This window comes from Scomber japonicus, chromosome 21, assembly GCF_027409825.1.
Source record: "Scomber japonicus isolate fScoJap1 chromosome 21, fScoJap1.pri, whole genome shotgun sequence".
NCBI lineage: Eukaryota > Metazoa > Chordata > Actinopteri > Scombriformes > Scombridae > Scomber > Scomber japonicus.
In genome coordinates, this window is record NC_070598.1 from 20,167,315 (window position 1) to 20,180,036 (window position 12,722).

Sequence of the window (12,722 nt, forward strand, 5' to 3'; positions counted from 1 at the left end):
TGACTGAGCTGAAAAACTAGACTGAGTTGTAATTACAGTGTCTTACAAACAAGCGGGTAAATGTAGGCTGTGTGTAGATCCATTCTCCATACAGAACAACATGCTATTTTTATTCTAAATACTCTAAATATATCAACAGTATACTGTATACTGCAATTATATGTGTTTCTATAGAAGAGCAGTGAGAAGGAGGGCAGTGGGTGGACTCTGTGGTTTGGTTATGACTGACCTTTTTTTTCTTTTTTACCCAGAAATCTTGTCTACTACCACTGCTCATCATCAGGGTTCGATTGTTTGGTTTGGAAATCCACTTCTTAGGCAGAGCTGAATCATGCCTGGAGTCATGCTGAAGGCAGACAGTGGGCACATGAGGGACACAGATTCACTTAGCCTTCACTGTTGTGTGGTGTTATTAGAGAGCTCTTTACTCCCCACGTGAGCTAATTTTGTGCTCAGCAGTTGCAGTGTAGATGTGGTGAACACACCTATCATTTACACTGTGTCTAAATTGTCCAAAGCAATAACACCGACTTTCTGTTTTCCCTTGCAAATACAGATCATATCAGCCAGATGAACATCCTCTTTTCTCATATTTTACATTCCAAAACATGGCACCCGGTGCACGGTCCCACGCGCTCAGCCTCCAACAGATACGATGACAGTCTGCGCTGCCTGCCACCTGTTTCACTGCACTGCACTTCCTGATTGACTGTAGCGGACTCCGGTTTCCATCGATGCTGATGCGAATTTCTCTTGAAATGGCACACAATAAGTAGCAAATAATAATGTTTGTTCCTCATTTAGACCTTAGGCACTTCCTCCTACACACACACACACACACACAAACACAAACCTTAGAAAAAAGACCTCTGTGACCATGCTGCGCTCCACATCTGCAGTCGGGTGAAAGAGCCGTGTGTGTCGTGACATCTCCACTGCGGGTTGTCTGTTCTTGGTGATTCACTGTGTGCGCTGTGTTTCTCTTGGCCTGTTCAGAGGTCCCATCTGGCGAGCATAACCTCAGCGCTTATGAAATAATAAACAAAAAGTGTGCCGAAATTTTTGCTGACTGCTGCTTCTATAAGTAGACAAAGAGTCTGGCAGCGCTCAACTAGTTTTACTGAACCAGCAGGCCTTAACGTGCAGAGTCTACACTGTCAGCCTGTCACTGACATTTGCAGTATTTTCTATCCAGTTTGGACAATGTTCAAGTATAAACTGTTGTCTTTGCTTCACAGGTTAAAAATTATTATTTTTAAAATTATTATTATTATTCTTTTGCATGTGTGAAACTCTGAGTAACAATAACTTCAAAGTTACACATCCAGCATGAAAACACTCATTCATTGTTCTCTTCTTTCCTGTCTTTTTTGTTTTAGTCATACTGGTTTGTAGCATGTTGGCACCAGCATGCCCGCAGTTGTCATCATTTTTTCACTAAATTACAACTAAATCTTGTAAGGATACAAAGAAAATGATGCACGGGTAATGAGTAATGTATAATGTAAAAACAACCTGTGACAGACATTTAAAGAAAGTTGTCAATGTGTATCTTACATTATGCTCACCCTAAAAGTCAGATATTTAACATCTGCACCAAATCTGACTTTCCCTGTGTCCAATCCAAGGCTGAGCAGATGGCCTGGACGGGACATCTCCCTCAGGGGTCTCACACTAAAACGTCCTTTCAGTAACACGACACTCTCTCACCCTCTGCTTCTGCTGTCTCTAGATTTGACTGATAACTGACAGAGCAAACCCTAAAGGATGTTTTCCCTTTTTTACTTTCCTCCATCCACAGGGTCAATGAGAGGACAGTGTCCTGTTAGCAGTACAATTCCGTATATTGCAGCTGAACCACAATAATACTGCTTTTTAATAGCAACTGTAATGTTTAAAAGCTTGCAGACATTATCCTGCTATATCACAATTTACTCTATACACCACTAATGCACTATAGCATGTTTTATGCTTGTGATTGCATATACAAGTGGACATCATTTTACCTTTAGCACACCCCCAGCTGCCCAATCATGCATGTTATTTAGCATGGTCTATATTCCCAGAGGTTTTTGAAGCTCAAGACAGGAAACGTGCTGTGTGTGTGACTGTGTGTGTGTGTGTGTGTGTGTGTGTGTGTGTGTGTGTGTGTGTTTGTGTGTAAAGCTCCCCTGCTGTTGCTAATGGCCACTTGTCTCAGATGGGATAAAACTGGCTAGCTGCCCAAACAAGCTACCTATCCCTGTGCACTCCAGACAGATTGCTAATAAACATGCTAATAAAATGTGACTTTGGGATGCAAGCCAAGATGCTAACTGCTATCTAACACAGACTGTGAGTGCTCTACACTTCATAGTCCAGTCCTTATTTAGGATTAGGGTTACTTTTTTTTAACGACTCAATAAAATTATTATTTTAATGTCAATTATGCATAACTTCAGTTAACCTTCATTTTGCTTATTTATTAAGTCATGCATCTAAATAGCTTCCTTATGGTGGTTATTGCTATCATGTAGAACACATTTGCTTGTGAAAGTTCACTAATTGACGTTACCTCCTGACATACAGCAACCCTGTAATAATCAGCATATCCTGTCTGAAGGTTTGCTCTTTAATTGGCTTAATGATGTACCATTATGAAACTACTCAATGAGAGCCTCATGTGATCTGTTTTAATTTGTTAGGGAGCCCTTCATCAGAGCAGCGGTTCCAGCTCCTGCTGAGCCATGAGGCAGCATGTCTGGCCTGTGCGGACACACAGACACACACACACTCACACACACTCCAACCTGCTTTTTTAATATCCAGACCAGATGCTTAGCTTTCCATGTTGTACTTATCATGAGAGTTGATATGTGCAGTTGTAGTTGTCGTGGAGAAACAGGGTTTAGAGACTACAAATCCCTTACTCAGGCAGATCACACAGCAGCAGGGCAACAGAGGTTTATCCACGCACAAAACTTATCCCAAATTCACAAAGCTTCATTTGTCTGTGCTTTTAATGACAGTGGGATATATATATTTTTTGCTTCTATCCCCTCCACAGCTACAGTATGAGACTCTGGGGAACTGACAGTGTAGCTCTGGCTGTGGTGCGTGTAGGTGTGGCAGATATTTGGAGGGTCTCCATGTCAAGAGGCTGCAGGATTTGGCTCGGTGTTTGACAGGCTGGCCCGTATTACCAGCTTGATCCCCTCGCTAACCTCTGGCTCCAATACTAGCACTCTGTTGTAGTGCACAGTGTGGTGAGATGTTAACTGTTGGCCAACATACATACATTTATATATATATATCTTTTAGCCTTTCATATGTGCCTGCACTCAAAACATCATAGTTAGAGTTATTAATCTAGTGCTGACATGTTTAAACTTAGGTCTTTCACTGCAAGTGAAAGGGAACGTTTGTTTATTTCCATTTTAAAAAATAGGTGGTGGAAGAAAGATTCATTAATGATCTTGCTTCTTTTGGGATTTCTGAACAGCAGATACTGAGTCACTGACCCATATGCTGTCATTGCAACTGAACAGTTGAATGAACTAAAAGATTAATCATGATGTGTGTTGCTTATTCGAATAATAAGTGAATGAGAGAGGAAGTTTGAGATTTTTGTGTGTGTGTGTTTGTCGTTGGCCCATTTTTGAGTGAGGCCAGCCAATGTTGACGACGTGCCAAGACAGGCTGTTAACAGCTGTCTGGAATACTCATGACTCTGTATTTTCAATTTGTTTCTAACTGTACACAGAGCGCGGTGCCACCAGGGACACTGAACTGATATGAAGTTGCAGTGTAGCTCATTGTGCTTTATAATATCATTCTAATTAGAGAAAATCACATATAGATCATTTAAAATTGTAATTATATGTGTTGCTTGGTGAAGTAGCCTGCCTTATTCTGCCACACTATGTATAAGAAAGACAGCTCTGAAAAACAGTCTCTGTGTGGAAGTAACTTGAATAAATGTCCTCTCTGTTTATGCCTCTGTGGGCACATATAGTACGTTCATCTCTGTTTAACTCAGGGTGGAGCTATGTACCCCCCCTCCAGAAACACTGTTGTAAAATGTATGCATGTTTGGTTGCTGCCCAACCACAGTGTTTGCACTTACAATGTACCATGTGTGAAAGTGTTCAACGTAATTACTGTAAGACCATGAAAGTTCCTCATGGCTGTTAAATGAGGCTTTTAAGTCTCCAGTACATGTTTCTTTGTATCATGCTTTATATAACGGGGTGTGCTCTTATAAATAATGATATGCAGTAGGCTTCCAGTGTGTGCAGTGCAGCGTGTGTATGTATGTGTGTTGTGAGGTGTCATATTTCTCTCAGTGTTATACTCTGTGGGTTGGGAGTCTCTGTGTGCAGGCAGGGCATCAATAATGCAGAGACCCTCGAGGTGACTTTGTCATAGGGGAATACCAGTGCAAGACACCCCCCCCCCCCAGTATACTGGTTCTGAAGCCCATTACTAAACCATGCACACATACACAGTCATACACAGTTTGGCCCACAGTTAGCCAACAGTTTGAAACCTGAAGAATTAAATCTTGCTTAAAGAGGCAATCTTACAATTACAAAGTAAAAGTTGTGCCTCAGGGGGTTTTGGGTACATTTTAGTGAGCTAAAACAAACTTGGTGAACCAAACTGAACCAGAAAATCAACTACTGTCTCACCTCAGCGAATCCTGTCATCACACCAACTCGTCTGTTGGGTCAATTAGGGATAATAAAGGCTTTCATAAACAACTAGTATTTATCTTTTTATGAATTGGCAGCGTCATCTCCACTGGGAAGTTATGATGAGATGACACAGTCACCACATCACGCCAGATTTCCTCACTGTGTTTGTTTTCATAAGATGATATTTCAGTGTGCTATTAAGAGCGACACCAAACCACAGTCATTCTCTCGGGATTTTGGTTAATCTATCAGTCGTCTTATCTCTGTGATGGTAATAAGTGTTGTTTGAAGATTTGTTTTTCATAAAAACACATTCATCAACTGCTGTTGCATTTGTGGTGTGTATATGTGTGTGTGTGTGAGAAGACACACTCACTCACTTCTCAGGCCTGATTGCATTAAACAATTAGCTAGTTATGGTTATTTTGTCTATAAAGAAAATCTGCTTAATTATGCATTGATACTCTTGATTGAATATGAAGGATCTTGCCCCCATAAAAAGTTTGACTCCAAAATCTTAACATTTTTTGTGTTTTGTGTCTCATGTGGAAGAACATGTAAGCTACATTATACATGAGAGCTTGCAGTAGTAGCAGCAGCAGCTACTGTCCTATATCTTCTACTTTGCATTTGTTTAACTTTCTCCTGATAGCAACAGGGAACCTTTTGGAAAAGATAAGGAGCTTGAGAGGTGTGTGTGTGTGTTAATCTGTGTGGTCCAGCTGTGTGTGTGTGTGCTCAAGAGAGGCAGAAAAGGCTCGTTTGTGACACCAGTGTTTATGACTCACAGGGGAGAACATACACTCTATAAATCACAGCCAGTATTGTGCCGCTGAGCACAAACCCTGAAAGCGGGAGGTTGAGAGGTTGAACTACTGGGTCGAAGTGGTGATTTACTGAGATGAGTCTGTCTTTCCAGAGGTCAGAGGTCATAGCCTAATGGTGCTATCTAAGCCTCTTGATCGCACAGAGAAAGTCTGGAGATTCCATAGTTGAATCTATAATGACTTGTTGAGATTTTAGTGAATTTTTTGCTTATTCTCTTATTATTCTAATATATATTTTTTTGTAAATTTCAAGTTAAGCTTGAAAAGAAATATTTTCTCACTTCAGTGCAGATAACAGCTTTAAAATTCCTAATCAACCAGCTTCAAGTGTAAGTGCAAGTAGTATTCTTTTATCAAGTCACTGGCATTCAAACTTAATTCAACCAGCTTGAATGATCAGGACAATGCTGTAGTGAGGAGTGATGTCATCCACTATTATGTCAATCATCATGAGATAGATGATGAAGCTGACCACACCAAGGATCACATAAGGGAATGACTAGTTCTCATTTTTGAGATGTGTCATTTTATTGATAGTGTTTAGGCTTATTATATCTCAATATGAATATTACACTGAATGATGTCATCGCAGAAACTTCTGGGCGTGTTTGATTTACGTTGAGTCCTTTGGCTACGGCACATACACATACTTTCTTCAGTGAGATTTGTCTTTTTTTCCCCCCAATTATGAGGCATAGTATAATCAGATTCAATGACCTGAAATTGCTTTGTGGTGTGAAAGGTTTGGGCAGCAGCCACGACCAAACCTTGAACCCTGACCAACCTTTACTAGATGTTAATGTAACCTGGATCACATTGGCTGATGGAGAGGCTGCATAGAATTAGATTTGACTAAAATCTGATTCGAGAGAGAACTGTCTTTAGATGTTGAAGTCTTCTTATAGCAGCATGCCACGCTGATTGAAAGACGCTTCAACTGTGTCCTTAATACACAAAGTGGATACAATAATGAGCACAGTATTATTCTACTTTGTGACTCTTCCTTTGTCAGCTGCTTGCATTCTTGTCAGGTCTTTCTCACTTTTTCAGTTGTACAGAGCAGTGCTTGTTGATTACATCTTAAGATGATAAGACACACAGTCGCTTTTCATATGTTTCATATATGACTGTATCATCCTGCTTCTCCTCTGTCTTAACGGGATCATCTCCAAATGCTTCACATTCCTGACTAGAAACACAGAACTGCCACTGGCATCTCTCTGTAACCTTCATTAATATGCATGTCACACAAAGGTATTCCACTTTCCTTGAACTGATAGCAAACGCACGGTTGCACTGTAGTGCATCTGACTCTGAAAAGCTTTGACCCCGACGTGATTTGAACACGCAACCTTCTGATCTGGAGTCAGACGCGCTACCGTTGCGCCACGAGGTCCTATTGCAATTACCCTGGACATTTGAGAAACGTGTGTAGCCACTGACATTCCTCCTGTGGGAATAGGAACACTTGCAGGAGCGAAAGCAGCAATCATAAAACACACACACACACACACACACACACACACACACACACACACACACACACACACACACACACGGGCACATGTTCTCTCTCTTCTCACACACACTTTCTCACACACTCCCCTACTCTCCTCTAGTTTCCTCCAGGGCTCTGGTCTTTGTGTGGTCTTTGACAGGAACTGGCAACCCACTCCGGTACAAAGAGACAGATAATAGGGTGAAGAGAACTATTGTCTGGGTTTATGTCGCAAGTGTGTGTGTGTGTGTGTGTATCAGAGAGAACAACCACCTCTCTGTTTCCCTTCACCTTCTACAGCGGATCAGATAAGCGGATACCTGATGAGAGGATGGTGGTGGTATGTCACTCACTCAGCGTGTGAATGAATGAGTAAAGCTCACAAGTGACTAAACAGGTCATTAGGCTAGTGAACTAAATGACCCGCAGACAAGACACACTAACACACCCTGCATATCTGCTCATATTGGCTCTATACATAAGGCCTTTAACCTGCACATCTGCTCAATGTCAACACAGCAGGCACCAAGTCACTTTATTCATGTCCTCCTTTTTTTTTTTTTATATGTTCAGCATGTAACCACATCTCCCATTTACATACTGCTCATGATACATAATCAGCAAGTCTGGCTCATTTTGCACTGCTGCTGCTGCATCTGTTACACTCATATCTCATTAAAGTGAAACCAAGCATACATTACTGTGCTGTGGAGTTTGGCAACACGACATGAGAACAACTGAAGCTACTCCCCTTACATTTGTACTTAGCTGTGAAATGTATCTCTTTTTCTTACATGCTCTTGACTCTAGTGACAGTAATTAAAATACATCATTTGTAACATGATGACATTAGTATGCCAGTGATTTTAAAGATAGTGTTGATTGGTTATAGAGTTTTTAAGTACTTGTTACTTGTTATCATAGATTCAGTACTTTGTAGCTCCTCTGTAGCAGTACAAGAGGTGGCTGACCTTTCAAACACTGTGTACCTGACCTGAAAATGTTGCTTCAAGCTGAAAAGTTACATTTCACATGACACTAATGTAACTTAAGAGTGTTGATTATTATTTTCTCAACACAAGTTCCACTGGTCTCTACAGGTTTTCTATCATCCTTCTTACTGTTGTGCAGTAAAGGGCACATGTGTGGTTTTCTCACGTTTCCCTCTGCTTTGATTGTACTTTTTTATTCCTTTGTTAATGAAATGAAACCATGCTGGCTTATTGTTTCTGAGTAAAATTAATTAGGGCTTGAATAGTGATAGGGTGGGAAGTGAAAGCTCTATTCTTTTAAACTAGGGGGAATATGAGACTTGGCTTCACTTGAGCAACACTAAAGTCGTGTTGTGTGGATCTGATATGGGCTTTAAGTTTCTACTCTAAAGATTACCATAAGACTTACAACAGTTTTAATGATTAATTTCCTGTTTGTTTCAACTTTACAGTACTTCACTTTATGACTCACTGTCTAGGCTTGTTAGTGTATCCAGTAGACGAGCACACCTCCCAACTTTTTGTAGAGGTGCATTGCAACTATACATGTGTGACGTGTTGATTTAGCAGCAGAGACAATAGTAACAAAGTGACCCGAGGTCGACCGCCGAGTGCGCTCACACTTTATCAACTCTCGCTGCTGTCCTCCCCTACCTGCTGTTACTGTACTGTACTCTAAAGTAATACAAATGACTTCATCACAATGCAGCCATTGTGGGACAGCGCGCTCCTTCTCTGTTTCTCCACACTCCATTTACACTGCTGTCCATACTTTTGGTGATTAACTTCTGATGAAGCCCATATGTGTTCATATGTGAAAGAAGTAAATCTTTGCTCGCTTAATGTAGACTTAGGTTTGCCCCTGAACTCATGTCACACTTGACAAAGCTAACATAGACAGTATATTAATTTTCATATTTTAAAGGCATTGTTTTTAATACAGCTGTGAATCAATCAGGTCTTTGTTTGGCAAAATCCTTGAGAAAAGATCTCATTATTATTACAAAAGACATGCACAACATAGTATATCCTCATTTCTCTGGAGAGAAGGGGTGAACGACACTAAAAAGGCTAAACTGAATTTGACCTTTGGGATTTTTTGGGATCCCAGTGGCTAACATGAGCAGCTGTGTCTAAGGAGGTCTTTACTAATGCTTAGTATCCACTAGGGGAAAAAAAAAAATCATGCGTGGCAGTTAAGAGCTCGGTATTTACGCCAAAGCATTATAGAGACGACCTCCCAAAACACAAAACTCATCTCAATCCCAAAGTCGGTGATGAACTCTCCACTAATGCCTGTAATCAGGAGTCTTTGAACTATGAAATCTCACTGCCTTTCGGCTCATCGGAGGAAAAGCAGAGGCGATATAAAGCTCCTACATTACTTTAACCAAGTCAAATCTGAGAAGTGTTCGTCAAACTCAGATGTCCCGTCCCAAGCGTGTTTCTGGGATTTATGGCTGAGCTCCTCTCAGAAACATATTTGTTCCTTCTAATCCATCTGAGGAACAAGCCCAGCCTGGATCAGGACCAAACATGCCCACAGACATAGATTGTGTTAATGTTTGAACATTTAGATGTTTTTTTTCTTCCTTTTTAAAGCTGAGGGTCAGTTAGTGGTTTGTAATGACTTCCAGAGATGGTGGGTTTTTTTGCACTGTCTTCTTCTTTTGGGTTCTGTTTTGTGGTGGTATTGTAGCATAAATTTAGTTGTATTCATATTTCTGTCAGGTTGGACTGCGTTAAAGTTAGGCCTGCTAGTCAAATAACGCTACAACGTTGGCCTGCTAGTCAAACAACGTTCTTTGCTTCCAATTTCTCGTCTTGTCTTTTGGAAACATACCTGATAAATTCACAATAGTTTCCCTTCCTCCTCCCCAGCATTTCCCTCCTAATAACCTCAGAAGGAAGGAAAATACCACACAATCATTCCCTTCATGATTTTGGACCATTTTTGCCTGGTGAACCGCAATGGAGCTCAGTACAACAGAGCCGTGCATGAAGGCATTTAACCGCAGAGCCGACGACAGCTCAGCTCGGAGGAGAGAGAGAGAGAGCACAGAGGAACAGAGACAGAGGGAGGGGAAACGGAGGGAAGAACAGAATAGAAACAAAAGAACGAGGACATTCTTTTCCTGACACGGCGAAGCAGGAAGGACAGTCACTGAGCTGAGAGCTTTCTCTTTACTCTCTCGTCTGGCCCGGGCCATCATGCTTCAGTGCTCAGAGGCTATGAGCCCAGGAAAGCCAGAGCGAGGGAGGGAGGAAGCAAGGAAGAAGGAGAATGGAGAAAATGAGAGGCCTTTAGTCAGTTAAACATCTTATGGTTGAATATCAAACATGCATGGAATCCAATGGAGAGTATTGTGTTTATATTAAGGGTTCAACATGAAGCTGTTATTTAATACAGTGTCCTTTACTGACCTTACTGTAATAACCCAAATCATACTAGATTTATTTTATTATTTATTTATTTTTTACATAGACTCATACTAGACTACTGAGACTTTACTGAAGCATGTCTGACCTATGAACATGTATTATTCCGTAAAGCCTTATCTCGTATGTAATTATGTCTTAATATAACATACAGAGACCTGTCATTATTCCATTCGTTGTCACTGAGCTTCGCCAGACACTATTGTCTATGTTGTGTTGGGTGGAGGAGGTATGTATCCGTGCTACTGCTTTTCATTATTTTGGGCGTATCACTCACAAAATGTCAAATGTAATAGCATGAAAATATGCAGTGTGTATATGAATAGAATGTATATACTGCTCAGACCCAGCACACCATAGAAGATCAACAAGTCATTTTAGCTAGTAAACCAACACTACTGGATATATGTCAAGTGGAATAAAACACTATACAGACCTTCTTACAATTGCACATGGAAGCTTCTCACACTATTGATAGGAACTGCATAACTCAGCACTTCAATCCATGTAGCACGTTACATTATGTGCACTCTGTTTTACAGTATGAAAAGTGACAATCATTATTATGTGGTACCATCTATTATAAAAATTCAGTATTGTGTTATATTTTGGGAAATGCTCCTATAAAAGGCCACACTGCTGATTATAATTCTATGAGATGATATGTATTGTAGTTAGGTGTTTTAAACTGAAAGCATACTGACTTTATCTGGGACTAAATCTGCACTGCTGCATATACTGTACCTGAATGCAGTATGTGTGAACAATATTTATATTCAGAAGAAAAAAAAGCAGTGAAATACAGTATTTTTGAACTGAATGGAGGAGAGTGGGTGTGTGTTGAAACCTCCGTTTTAGACTTGTATTTCACATTAATTCCCTTTTCTAATACCATATGAAGAAAGGTTTGAGCCGTACACTTATTCCGCAGGCTATCCAGCAGGGGATTAAAATATTTCATAACTGCGATCGTGATGTCAGTCCATAACACGGCAAAGCCTCTGTGTGCCAGCTGAGTGGATCATTATGGTGATTAGATCAGCTGATTCGTTAGGGCACGGGCTGCTAATTCCTTTGGCCTGGCAATGCTGCATAACGACATAAATCCATAAATCTATATGGCGCAAATACAGCTGATCTCATTATAAAGCTAATACTTTCTCTTTTTTTCCAGGACTCCAGCTACTGGGTTCAGGTGCACAGGTTGGAACATGGAGATGGAGGCATCCTGGACCAGGATGATGTGTTGTGTGACGTAGCGGACGACAAAGATAGGGTGAGTCAGAGTGTTTGTGTGCGTGAGATTAAGAGAAAAGGTGTGTTTGCATAGTGTGTTTGCATAGTGTTATTTATTTATACGTTTCTTGTCATGCTCACCCCATTTCCATTCAGTTTTCCCTCCTGCTAAAAAATAAATTGAATAGCTGCTGAACTCTTAAACTTGAAACTTTGGCAGAACAACAGAGACTTTCACTGACATGTGCTTATGATTATTGTGTGCTTTTACTGTCATATCATTAACTAAAACATTACAAAACGGTAAACTACTGCGCACCACCATGTTCTCTATTTAATCATTTCCACCTGTTGGCATTTGTCCATAGCTTTCATATCTGTGGATGCTTGAATGATGCATGTCCGCAGTGTTACATTCTGGTTTCACTTTGATGTGTATGTGTGTGTGTGTGTATATATTCCTATATTTGCCTATATAAGAGTGTGTGTGGGCAAAATGCATGTCAGAAGCAGCATGATATCACACTCCCAGATGGACCCACCAGACCAGCTGTAAATGATTACCCACAATCCCCCTGTATCCCTCTTATGGGAATAGTACTGACTACACCTGAGTCACTAGCTGATGCTTTAATGTTGCGCCAGTTAGTGAGCTATAAGAAGGAAATGGGTTAAATGATTTTCTTTTCCAGTTTGCAGCTAGAAGTTGCTCCACAGTTAATAAATACAGAGTTACTCACTTGATGTAATGAATACAATAATAGTCAACACTACAGTCTATTCTACTGTAGTTAGGATACAGGTGATTTATCTGGTGTTCTAATCAATTCAAAGATTAAAGCCAGTATCATGTATCCCTCTCAGTGATGATGAAACATGTGGGTTTGAAGCCGATGAGAAATTTTGATTCCTATCTGTTAGCAGTGTTCTCAGGATATGTGATGTCTGAGAGCCACTGCTGTCTTGTGAAGTCTAACACAGTATTCTTCTAAAGACAACTGTGTTTGCCGTCTTGCTGTTTTATGTTGAATAGTACATCTCCCACACCTGAAAT

The 12,722-nt window shown here is 40.5% G+C and overlaps 1 protein-coding gene and 1 non-coding gene across 3 annotated transcripts in view; one reads left to right on the top strand and one right to left on the bottom strand.

The window, feature by feature from the left end:
* The window catches only part of LOC128382231 (partitioning defective 3 homolog), a 349,665-nt gene that overhangs the window by 31,098 nt on the left and 305,845 nt on the right, over positions 1-12,722 (top strand). For both annotated transcript variants that reach the window (XM_053342215.1, XM_053342216.1), the window contains exon 2: positions 11,607-11,708. In XM_053342215.1, the coding sequence (XP_053198190.1) occupies positions 11,607-11,708 (102 nt within the window). The remainder of the gene's footprint in view (positions 1-11,606; positions 11,709-12,722) is intronic.
* trnaw-cca (transfer RNA tryptophan (anticodon CCA)) lies at positions 6,828-6,899 on the bottom strand. Its single transcript has one exon. It is a non-coding gene; the product is annotated as a tRNA-Trp (tRNA).